General features: G+C 41.4%; 1 protein-coding gene across 7 annotated transcripts in view; it reads left to right on the forward strand.

Annotated features, from left to right (window-relative positions):
- arhgap45b (Rho GTPase activating protein 45b) overlaps positions 1 to 12,167 on the forward strand; it is a 50,302-nt gene that overhangs the window by 27,598 nt on the left and 10,537 nt on the right. For all 7 annotated transcript variants that reach the window (XM_061977855.2, XM_061977853.2, XM_061977852.2 and 4 more), the window contains exons 9-15: positions 1,331 to 1,392; positions 1,472 to 1,582; positions 1,671 to 1,751; positions 1,823 to 1,987; positions 9,211 to 9,348; positions 11,460 to 11,653; positions 11,720 to 11,820. In XM_061977855.2, the coding sequence (XP_061833839.1) occupies positions 1,331 to 1,392; positions 1,472 to 1,582; positions 1,671 to 1,751; positions 1,823 to 1,987; positions 9,211 to 9,348; positions 11,460 to 11,653; positions 11,720 to 11,820 (852 nt within the window). The remainder of the gene's footprint in view (positions 1 to 1,330; positions 1,393 to 1,471; positions 1,583 to 1,670; positions 1,752 to 1,822; positions 1,988 to 9,210; positions 9,349 to 11,459; positions 11,654 to 11,719; positions 11,821 to 12,167) is intronic.

Genomic DNA, 12,167 nt, shown 5'->3' on the forward strand with positions numbered 1-12,167 from the left:
TAGTGTATGTGTTGGTGCAGGTGAGAGAGAGAGCAAGCGGCTGCTGTTGATATAACAGATGACAATGAGTTGCTTTTGGCTTGGTTTGTACGGTAGACAACGACCAGTTTTGCTAGATAAAAGTATTTTACACATTGTTTTGGTGTGGTTATGGCCGACAAACAATTTCGCTAAATAAAGGGACAGATGGAATTCCTGTCCTCCTCTGTCTCCACAGACGTTACAATAATTTAAGTGTTGACAAACATTGTTTTATCATTTGTGGCCGCCTTTCATCACCTGTTACTCACAGTTGCATTGCAAAATCATACAAAACAAACGATTTGTTTATTTTGTTTAGAGTGGGATTTGATTTTTTGCGCGGCATAGATTTGCTGTGCGCAGAGGACGCGTGAGCAGTGCGCAATTGCGCAGGTGTGCACCTTAGAGCAGTGGTTCTCAACCTTTTTTCAGTGATGTACCCCCTGTGAACATTTTTTTAATTCAAGTACCCCCTAATCAGAGCAAAGAATTTTTGGTTGAAAAAAAGAGATAAAGAAGTAAAATACAGCACTATGCCATCAGTTTCTGATTTATTAAATTGTATAACAGTGCAAAATATTGCTCATTTGTAGTGGTCTTTCTTGAACTATTTGGAAAAAAACATAAAAATAACTAAAAACTTGTTGAAAAATAAACAAGTGATTCAATTATAAATAAAGATTTCTACACATAGAAGTAATCATCAACTTAAAGTGCTTTCTTTGGGGATTAACTCTAAACATTTCTTAACTCTAAACATTTCTTCAAAAAAAAAGAAATCTTTAACATCAATATTTATGGAACATGTCCACAAAAAACCTAGCTGTCAACACTGAACTCCTATTGCATTCATTACATTGTTGCATTGTAATGAATGGAATAGCCTACTTGATTTGATGTTCAGTTTATGAACTTACATTCATATTTTGTTGAAGTATTATTCAATAAATATATTTATAAAGGATTTTTGAATTGTTGCTATTTTTAGAATATTTAAAAAAAATCTCACGTACCCCTTGGCATACCTACAAGTACCCCCAGGGGTACGCGTACCCCCATTTCAGAACCACTGCCTTAGAGGGAACGTTGCCTGCAACCATATTAGTATTTGCAATAAAGACAGTATTTACCAAATAAATACGACTCCAATTAAGAGTCCATCAAGTTTTTTTGAAATGGCAGTAAGGTTGGGCCATGGCATGAATGTTTAGAATGAGACCGGGCCAGGAAAGGGAGGGGGAATTGCGCCCAAGTCCGGAGCGGTACACTCTTCACTCTTTGTGAATTCAGAGTTTATCTCTTCCACCAGAGATGGAGTTCTCCAAAGGTCTTCAGAGATTATACCACTCCTGCAAGCACAGCATAACACATGTGAGCCACTTAACGATGCAGTATGACATTTGAATTCCTGTGCAGTCAATAACCTAACATTACTGCTTGCTACCTCCAGCCCCACATGCCCCTCTTCTCCATCTACTCTCTGGCTCTAGAACAGGACCAAGAGCTCAGTTTGGGACTCCAGCAGGCCAGCACCACCCTGCACAACCAGACCTTCATCCAGGTCACTTCCGTTTGTTCTTAACACTTTGCGTGTGGTGTTTGAAAAGCAGATCTTTATTGTATGCATCCACCATCTTGTTTTTGTGCAGCTGCTGGTGCAGCGCAAGCAGGAGCACGAGAAAAGGCGGAAGGAAATCAAGGAGCACTGGATTCGAGCAAAGAGAAGGCTGGTATGTCCTTTTAACACAATTTGTCTCGATGGAATAGACCACTCTCGAAACTGACATGCATCTCTATTCAGATGGACTCTGAGTCCAACCTGCGGAAGGCCAAACAAGCTTACCTAGCCCGTTGTGAGGACTATAATGCCAAAGCGGCTGCCAGCCGAGCCGAGGAGGAGGGAACGGGAGCCACGGCCAAGTCGTTGGACAAAAAGAAGCGATTGGAGGAAGAGGCTCGCAACAAGGTACAGTCAAACCTGTGTTAGAGGCTAGCTGTCTATGGCCGTCATTTGCCGATAGGAGCCACAAAATTCCAGATAGAAAGTAATATCATAAGCCTAGTCTATATAATGGGATCAATCAATCAATCAAAGTTTACTTATATAGTCCTTAATCACAAATGTCTCAATGGGCTGCACAAGCCACAACTACTTCCTTGGCTCAGATCCCACATCAGGGCAAGAAAAAACTCAACCCAAGAGAACAACATGAAACCCTGGAAGTGACCACAGATGTGGGGACCCCCCCTTGGGTGACTGGTGCAATGGATGCCGAGTGGATACAGTTAATAATGGGAGTCCAGTCCATAGTGGGGCCAGCAGGGGATCCTCTTGCATGTAGACAAGTCGGGGCACCGAGACATCACTGACTGATGCATAAGTAGTGGTCTCTCAACATTGTAATGTGAAAAACCAGTCCATTGGTAGACCAGCAGAGGGTCATCTTGAATGGAGACAAGTCTGATTCACAGAAGAGTGGTCCACCCCGGGTCCCAACTTGGAATAGCTTGCGCCTCCTCCGTGGAGGCTGATCCGCGGTCCTCTGATAACCTCTCCACACAGGAGAGAGGGGCAGAGCAGATCAACTGGTCAAAAAAGGGATCTATTTAACGGCTAGAGTATACAAATGAGTTTTAAGATGGGACTTAAATGCTTCTACTGAAGTAGCATCTCTAACTGTTACAAGTAGGGCATACCAGAGTACTGGAGCCCGAATAGAAATGGGATGCCATGGCTTGGTTGGTAAAGCGGCCGTGCAAGACACTTGGGCAAGACACTTTACCCACTTGCTCCTTCTGCCATCCACACTGGTTTAAGTGGAGCTTAAAGATGTGGGTAATTGGTTTCACTATGTTAAGCGCTTTGAGTCTCTCGAGAAAAGCGCTATATAAAATAATTCACTTCACTTTACATCTATTGTGGTCACCTGTTTAAAGGGGAACATTATCACAATTTCAGAATTGTTAAAACCATTAAAAATCAGTTCCCAGTGGCTTATTATATTTTTTAAAGTTTTTTTCAAAATGTTACCCATCACGCAATATCCCTAAAAAAAGCTTCAAAGTGCCTGATTTTAACCATCATTATAAACACCCGTCCATTTTTCTGTGACGTCACATAGTGAAGCCAACACAAACAAACATGGCGCATAGAACAGCAAGCTATAGCGACATTAGCTCGGATTCAGACTCGGATTTCAGCGGCTTAAGCGATTCAACAGATTACGCATGTATTGAAACGGATGGTTGTAGTGTGGAGGCAGGTAGCGAAAACGAAATTGAAGAAGAAACTGAAGCTATTGAGCCATATCGGTTTGAACCGTATGCAAGCGAAACCGACGAAAACGACAAGACAGCCAGCGACACGGGAGAAAGCGAGGACGAATTCGGCGATCGCCTTCTAACCAACGATTGGTATGTGTTTGTTTGGCATTAAAGGAAACTAACAATTATGAACTAGGTTTACAGCATATGAAATACATTTGGCAACAACATGCACTTTGAGAGTGCAGACAGCCCAATTTTCATCAATTAATATATTCTGCAGACATACCCTCATGTCAGCAGGCAAGGGAAGCTAGGGTCGATATTCTTCTCTTGATCATCTTGGGACGGTGTGAGCCAAGACATCCAGGGGGGTTTAGCTCGCTCGTCTGCGGGAACAAACTGCCGCCATTGCTTGCCGTGCTACCGAGGTCCTTTGTCCCTGAATTGTTCACACACTCCGGCAGATTCAATGGGGGTCTGGCGGCAGATTTCTTTGACTTTATCGTTGGAAATGCATCTGCTTTGAGTGTCGCAGGATATCCACACATTCTTGCCATCACTGTCGTAGCATAGCTTTCGTCGGTAAAGTGTGCGGAACAAACGTCCAATTTCTTGCCACTTTCGCATCTTTGGGCCACTGGTGCAACTTGAATCCGTCCCTGTTCGTGTTGTTACACCCTCCGACAACACACCGACGAGGCATGATGTCTCCAAGGTACGGAAAACAGTCGAAAAAACGGAAAATAACAGAGCTGCTTTGACCCGGTGTTTGAGAAAATGGCGGATTGCTTCCCGATGCGACGTCACGTTGTGACGTCATCGCTCCGAGAGCGAATATTTAATTCGCCAAAATTCACCCATTTAGAGTTCGGAAATCGGTTAAAAAAAAATATATGGTCTTTTTTTCTGCAACATCAAGGTATATATTGACGCTTACATAGGTCTGGTGATAATGTTCCCCTTTAATATGGCTGCTTATATTGCATACCATGATAGCTTTTCTACTCTGTATAGCAGCCACTAATATCAAAACTTGCTATATGACTTTTGTGCATTTACCCATCATTTTGTAAGTTTTCTTGCATGAGGGTCCGTGATCGGACAGAGCATTAAACTTTGACACTCGCTTGCTACCATAAACATTTGCACTGGGCGGGCGGTGCCATACAAATTATTACACTTAATTCAAGTGCCTGCGCCAAACAGCTTTTTCCCTCTCTCTAAGCAGCAGGTATCTACTCTAAGTCCTCATCCTATCCAGCTTTAAGGTGTAATTTATCACAAAGCCTGGCCACTATTGGCTCTCCTTGGAGACCTGTTGAATGTTTAGCAGTAGCTAGGGTTTCTTCTCCTTCCAAAGGGGATTTATGAATATTTTCGTCTTTTTTGGTTTATAAATGTTAGAATGTTGGACACTCATGTCAAAGCGTGAATTCATAAGGTTATGCATTTGGCCGTGACCTTCAACACAGTTTTGTATGCCTCTGAACTCTGTGTTTTAGTTATTTTTAACAGTCGGTCATTTGCAGCGTCACACATTGACGGCTGTACATTTGTGGTCATTCTCAGACATGCTGCCTCAGCAAGCCTCTTCCCCCTCTGCAGAGCTAGCACAGCTGAGTCTGCTGCCTGTAGCTTCTGTGTCATCCCTTGTCTTTTCATGCACTCCCGCCTGCTCTGATGTCCATAAAATAAATACTTCGCTTGTATTTATTTTCATACCTTTACACAAAAGCATATCCATATCTTAAATGTATGTTACAATCTTCAGAAGTCCGAAAGAGTGTGTTTGTGATAAAGGTAAGTACCGGTATTATGTTTATTGCATTTTTCAACAATGCAGGAACGGCAGCTTTCACCAACACACTAACTCTTTATTTACAACTCAGCACATCATCTCTAAGTAGTATCATTTATACTTCTGGTTCCAGTCTGCTGCTATGACTTCTGAGTAATGTAGTTACTCTACAATTGCTAAGTATTTCACTTGTTAGACTTAGACAAACTTTAATGATCCACAAGGGAAATTGTTCCACATAGTAGCTCAGTTACAATGATGGAAAGTGTAAGGATGGAAAGGATAATGCAGGTATAAATAGACTAAATATAGCGATATAAAATATAACATATATACGTAATATTTACATAATATATGTACAGTATATTATATATACTGATATGTCTACAAACCCTGATTCCATATGAGTTGGGAAATTGTGTTAGATGTAAATATAAACGGAATACAATGATTTGCAAATCATTTTCAACCCATATTCAATTGAATGCACTACAAAGACAACATATTTGATGTTCAAACTCATAAACTTCATTTTTATTTGCAAGTAATCATTAACTTAGAATTTCATGGCTGCAACACGTGCCAAAGTAGTTGGGAAAGGGCATGTTCACCACTGTGTTACATGGCCTTTCCTTTTAACAACACTCAGTAAACGTTTGGGAACTGAGGAGACACATTTTTTAAGCTTCTCTGGTGGAATTCTTTCCCATTCTTGCTTGATGTACATCTTAAGTTGTTCAACAGTTCGGGGGTCTCCGTTGTGGTATTTTAGGCTTCATAATGCGCCACACATTTTCAATGGGAAACAGGTCTGGACTACAGGCAGGCCAGTCTAGTACCCGCACTCTTTTACTATGAAGCCACGTTGATGTAACACGTGGCTTGGCATTGTCTTGCTGAAATAAGCAGGGGCGTCCATGGTAACGTTGCTTGAATGGCAACATACGTTGCTCCAAAACCTGTATGTACCTTTCAGCATTAATGGCGCCTTCACAGATGTGTAAGTGACCCATGTCTTGGGCACTAATACACCCCCATACCATCACACATGCTGGCTTTTCAACTTTGCGCCTATATCAATCCGGATGGTTATTTTCCTCTTTGGTCCGGAGGACACGACGTCCACAGTTTCCAAAAACAATTTGAAATGTGGACTCGTCAGACCACAGAACACTTTTCCACTTTGTATCAGTCAATGTTAGATGAGCTCTGGCCCAGCGAAGCCGGCGGCGTTTCTGGGTGTTGTTGATAAACGGTTTTCGCCTTGCATAGGAGAGTTTTAACTTGCACTTACAGATGTAGCGACCAACTGTAGTTACTTACAGTGGGTTTCTGAAGTGTTCCTGAGCCCATGTGGTGATATCCTTTACACACTGATGTCGCTTGTTGATGCAGTACAGCCTGAGGGATCGAAGGTCACGGGCTTAGCTGCTTACGTGCAGTGATTTCTCCAGATTCTCTGAACCCTTTGATGATATTACGGACCGTAGATGGTGAAATCCCTAAATTCCTTGCAATAGCTGGTTGAGAATGTTTTTTCTTAAACTGTTCAACAATTTGCTCACGCATTTGTTGACAAAGTGGTGACCCTCGCCCCATCCTTGTTTGTGAATGACTGAGCATTTCATGGAATCTACTTTTATACCCAATCATGGCACCCACCTGTTCCCAATTAGCCTGCACACCTGTGGGATGTTCCAAATATGTGTTTGATGAGCATTCCTCAACTTTATCAGTATTTATTGCCACCTCAACCCATTTTCAGTTGAATATGCTACAAAGACAACATATTTGATGTTCAAACTGATAAAAAAATATTTTTTTTGCAAATAATCATTAACTTTAGAATTTGATGCCAGCAACACGTGACAAAGAAGTTGGGAAAGGTGGCAATAAATACTGATAAAGTTGAGGAATGCTCATCAAACACTTATTTGGAACATCGCACAGGTGTGCAGGCTAATTGGGAACAGGTGGGTGTCATGATTGGGTATAAAAACGGCTTCCCAAAAAATGCTCAGTCTTTCACAAGAAAGGATGGGGCGAGGTACACCCCTTTGTCCACAACTGCGTAAGCAAATAGTCAAACAGTTTAAGAACAACGTTTCTCAAAGTGCAATTGCAAGAAATTTTAACGGATTTCAACATCTACGATCCATAATGTCATCAAAAGGTTCAGAGAATCTGGAGAAATCACTCCACGTAAACTGCATGGCCGGAAACCAACATTGAATGACCGTGACCTTCGATCCCTCAGACGGCACTGTATCAAAAACCGACATCAATCTCTAAAGGATATCACCACATGGGCTCAGGAACACTTCAGAAAACCACTGTCAGTAACTACAGTTTGTCGCTACATCTGTAAGTGCAAGTTAAAGCTCTACTATGCAAAGCGAAAGCCATTTATCAACAACATCCACAAACGCCGCCGGCTTCTTTGGGCCCGAGATCATCTAAAACGGACTCATGCAAAGTGGAAAAGTGTTCTGTGGTCTGACGAGTCCACATTTCAAATTGTTTTTGGAAATATTTGACATCGTGTCATCCGGACCAAAGGGGAAGCGAACCATCCAGACTGTTATCGACGCAAAGTTCAAAAGCCAGCATCTGTGAGGGTATGGGGGTGCATTAGTGCCCAAGGCATGAGGAACTTACACATCTGTGAAGGCACCATTAATGCTGAAAGGTACATACAGGTTTTGGAACTACATATGCTGCCATCTAAGCGCCTTCTTTTTCATTGACGCCCCTGCTTATTTCAGCAAGACAATGCCAAGCCACATTCAGCACGTGTTACAACAGCGTGGCTTCATAAAAAAAGAGTGCGGGTACTTTCCTGGCTCGCCTGCAGTCCAGACCTGTCACCCGTCGAAAATGTGTGGCGCATTATGAAGCGTAAAATACGACAGCGGAGACCCCGGACTGTTGAACGACTGAAGCTCTACATAAAACAAGAATGGGAAAGAATTCCACTTTCAAAGCTTCAACAACTAGTTTCCTCAGTTCCCAATCGTTTATTGAGTGTTGTTAAAAGAAAAGGTGATGTAACACAGTGGTGAACATGCCCTTTCCCAACTTCTTTGGCACATGTTGCAGCCATGAAATTCTAGGTTAATTATTTGCAAAAAAAAAAAAAGTTTGAGTTTGAACATCAAATATCTTGTCTTTGTAGTGCATTCAGTTGAATATGGGTTGAAAAGGATTTGCAAATCATTGTATTCCGTTTATATTTACATCTAACACAATTTCCCAACTCCTATGGAAATGGGGTTTGTATATCATATATACAATATTTAACAATTACCATGTACAATATTACAGTATATGTGACAGCTGCAGCATAAAATCTATAAAATTGTTATGCAAATCAGGTGGGGAATTTTGCTGCCAATACACATTAGTGTTATTTGTCTAGGCTCCAGCGCCCCTCGCGACCCCAAAAGGGAATAAGCGGTAGAAAATGGATGGATGGATGGGTCTAGTTATGTGCTAGCTGGTATGTTGACTCATTTAAGTTGAAGCTAAACTCGACCATGTACTTATTTAAGATAGCACATTTCTGTATTTCAGATATCAGACAGTTATTGAACTTTCAGATACATGCCAACTAGCAGACAGACAGGAGGTATAAAGATTTGACAATTTTTTGTTCTACAGTTTCCCGACCTCTCTCTTTGATCAAAGAATTTGGCTTAGGTGTCCCAGCAAGTCCCCGTACACATTGCTATTTTAATACCCAATCACACAGCTAGATAAAGCACATGTAAATGTACTGTCCCAAAAAAAACAACAATGCAAATTCAAAATGGCTGCCTACCTGTGTACATAGTGGCCACCTGTTTATAGTGACCACATTTTGTGTTTCGCTAGAGATAGGTTTGACTGTACTTAACACTACCGAAACATACCACTGAGTGAATTTGCATTTGGTTTTAACAATATTGGCATGGCTGGGTAGATTAGAAGGGTTTCTAGCAATGGAAAAATATCACGTTTAACTCCAGTTTTCTTTGTCAAAATTGATGATTGACTCTTAATGTGACATCATCATATACTGATTTTGTCATGTAAACAACTTTACCAAATTGTTGCCAAAATGGATTGTGTGTGTGTGTATATAGGCGGAGGAAGCAGAGGCAAGTTACAGAACGTGCATCGCCGACGCCACCACTCAGATGGGTGAGCTGGAGGAGACCAAGGTCACAGTGCTGAAACAGCTGCAGGACATCATCAAACAGAGCGACCAGACTCTCCGTTCGGTCAGAATAAACCCAAACCCACACTTCTCCATGTTTTCATATGTAGATTTTTTTAACGTGAACAAAATGTCTTGTCCAATGTCCCCTCTAATTTTTCATGTGTGTGAGCAAACGCACAAACACCCTGAGCATTCAGTGGAAAACAGACGTGCACACTGTGGTCGTACCAGCAGCACATTTGTCTCAAACCTGACATAACAATTTAAATGTATTATAATCAAGTGACTAGTCAATTTCAAGAGATTATTTTCTAATATATGTGATTTGGCCCACTTAGATATATATATTTTTTTAATCAGCTATGCACTATAATATTTTATGTCTGGGTGGGGGTCCTGCTTTGGAAATATTGTGTACCCCTTTCAGAGATCACATGTAGTTCCCCTTAAAACATTCACATGTTGCATGAGATGAAGTGTTTATTAACTTTCTGTCCGTAACATGAATATTTTTATTAGCAATTATGTAGTCCTGTAACATAATTTCATGATTAATATCCAAAAAATAACATTCTTAATAAATGACAGTAGAATAAGCACACTGATTGAGGAGTCATAGTAAAACAACCTGAAATTTACACTTTACGTGTAGTGTTGGAGTTGTCCAACTTTTTGTGTGGCCATAAACGCACCAGTGGCTAATTGCCATAGTGTATGTGTTGGTGCAGGTGAGAGAGAGAGAGAGAGAGCAAGCGGCTGCTGTTCATATAACAGTGTTTTTCAACCACTGTGCCGCGGCACACTAGTGTGCCGTGGGATACAGTCTGGTGTGCCGTGGGAGATGATCTAATTTCACCTGTTTGGGTTAAAAATATTTTTTTGCAAACCAGTCATTATAGTCTGAAAATGATGTGTTGTTGTTGAGTGTCGGTGCTGTCTAGAGCTCGGCAGAGTAACCGTGTAATACTTTTCCATATCAGTAGGTGGCAGCAGGTAGCTAATTGCTTTGTAGATGTCGGAAACAGTGGGAGGCAGCGTGAAGGTAAAAAAGGTGTCTAATGCTTAAACCAAAAATAAACAAAAGGTGAGTGCCCCTATGGCATTGGAGCTTAGGGATGACTATGCAGAACTAAACTAAAACTGAATTGGCTACAAATTAAAAACAGAATGCTGGACGACAGCAAAGACTTACTGTGGAGCAAAGACAACGTACATCCGAACATGACATGACAATCAACAATGTCCCCACAAAGAAGGATAAAAACAACTGAAATATTCTTGATTGCTAAAACAAAGTAGATGTGGGAAATATCGCTCAAAGGAAAACATGAAACTGCTACAGGAAAATATCAAAAAAAAAGAGAAAAAGCCACAAAAATAGGAGCGCAAGACAAGAACTAAAACACTACACACAGGAAAACGGCAAAAAACTCCAAATAAGTCACAGGGTGATGTGACAGGGGTGACAGTACACCTACTTTGAGACAAGAGCTATATTGATGCATGCTTGGTTATGGTTTAAAGTCATATCCAACAATTGCGACAGCGACTTTTTACTGTCAACTGACTTTTTTAATGATTTCTGCTGGTGGTGTGCCTCTGGATTTTTTCAACGCACAAAATGTGCCTTGGCTCAAAAAAGGTTGAAAAACACTGATATAACAGATGACAAAGAGTTGCTTTTGGCTTGGTTTGTACGGTAGACAATGACCAGTTTTGCTAGATAAAAGTATTTTACACATTGTTTTGGTGTGGTTATGGCCGACAAACAATTGCTATATAAAGGGACCGATGGAATTCCTGTCCTCCTTTAAGTGTCTCCACGGACGTTACAATAATTTAAGTGTTGACAAACATTGTTTTATCTGTTGTGGCCGCCTTTCGTCACCTGTTACTCACAGTTGCATTGCAAAATCATACAAAACAAACGATTTGTTTATTTTGTTTAGAGTGGGATTTGATTTTTTGCGCGGCATAGATTTGCTGTGCGCAGAAGACGCGTGAGCAGTGCGCAATTGCGCAGGTGTGCACCTTTAGAGGGAACGTTGGTCTTGTCTGTCTTTGCATTGCTGCTGGTGGATCATCTGCAATTTTGTTGTTCTGAATGTGCAATGACAATAAAGACTATTCTATTGTTCTCTTGTTTTCCTGATCTCTCAATGTGACCAACAGGCGACCATCTCCTACTACCAGCTCATGCACATGCAGACAGTCGCCCTACCCGTCTGTTACCAGACTCTCTGCGAGAGCAGCAAACTGTACGACCCTGGCCAGCAGTATGCTGCGCATGTCCGAGACCTGCAGCTACCTGACCAGCCCACCGTTTGCTACAACTTTGAAGCTTACACACCTTCCGGCATATCGCCGTAAGGAAGAACCTTCCATTATTTTTCATTTAGTTCTTTAAACATTGTGTCTTTTTTGTCTCTCAGTCATGGCCACAGACCGCGGATTGACAGCTTCAACACGGAGCAGACTAGCCATTCAGACAGTCCCACCATCACTGTGGACGCAGACACCCACCGACAAGCAAGTTAGTAATGCAGCCTCTGCAATTACTGTTGTCGTGGTCAGTAATAATAATAACAATTAGAGATGTCCGATAATGGCTTTTTTGCCGATATCCAATATTCTGATATTGTCCAACTCTTAATTACCGATTCCGATATCTACCGATATATACAGTTTATACACATTATTATGCCTAATTTTGTTGTGATGCCCCGCTGGATACATTAAACAATGTAACAAGGTTTTCAAAATAAATCAACTCAAGTTATGGAAAAAATTTAGGGGGTTGCGGAGGGTGTATATTGTAGTGTCCCGGAAGAGTTAGTGCTGCAAGGGGTTCTGGGTATTTGTTCTGTTGTGTTACGGTGC

Source organism: Nerophis lumbriciformis, linkage group LG18 (genome assembly GCF_033978685.3).
Source record: "Nerophis lumbriciformis linkage group LG18, RoL_Nlum_v2.1, whole genome shotgun sequence".
Taxonomy (NCBI): Eukaryota; Metazoa; Chordata; class Actinopteri; order Syngnathiformes; family Syngnathidae; genus Nerophis; species Nerophis lumbriciformis.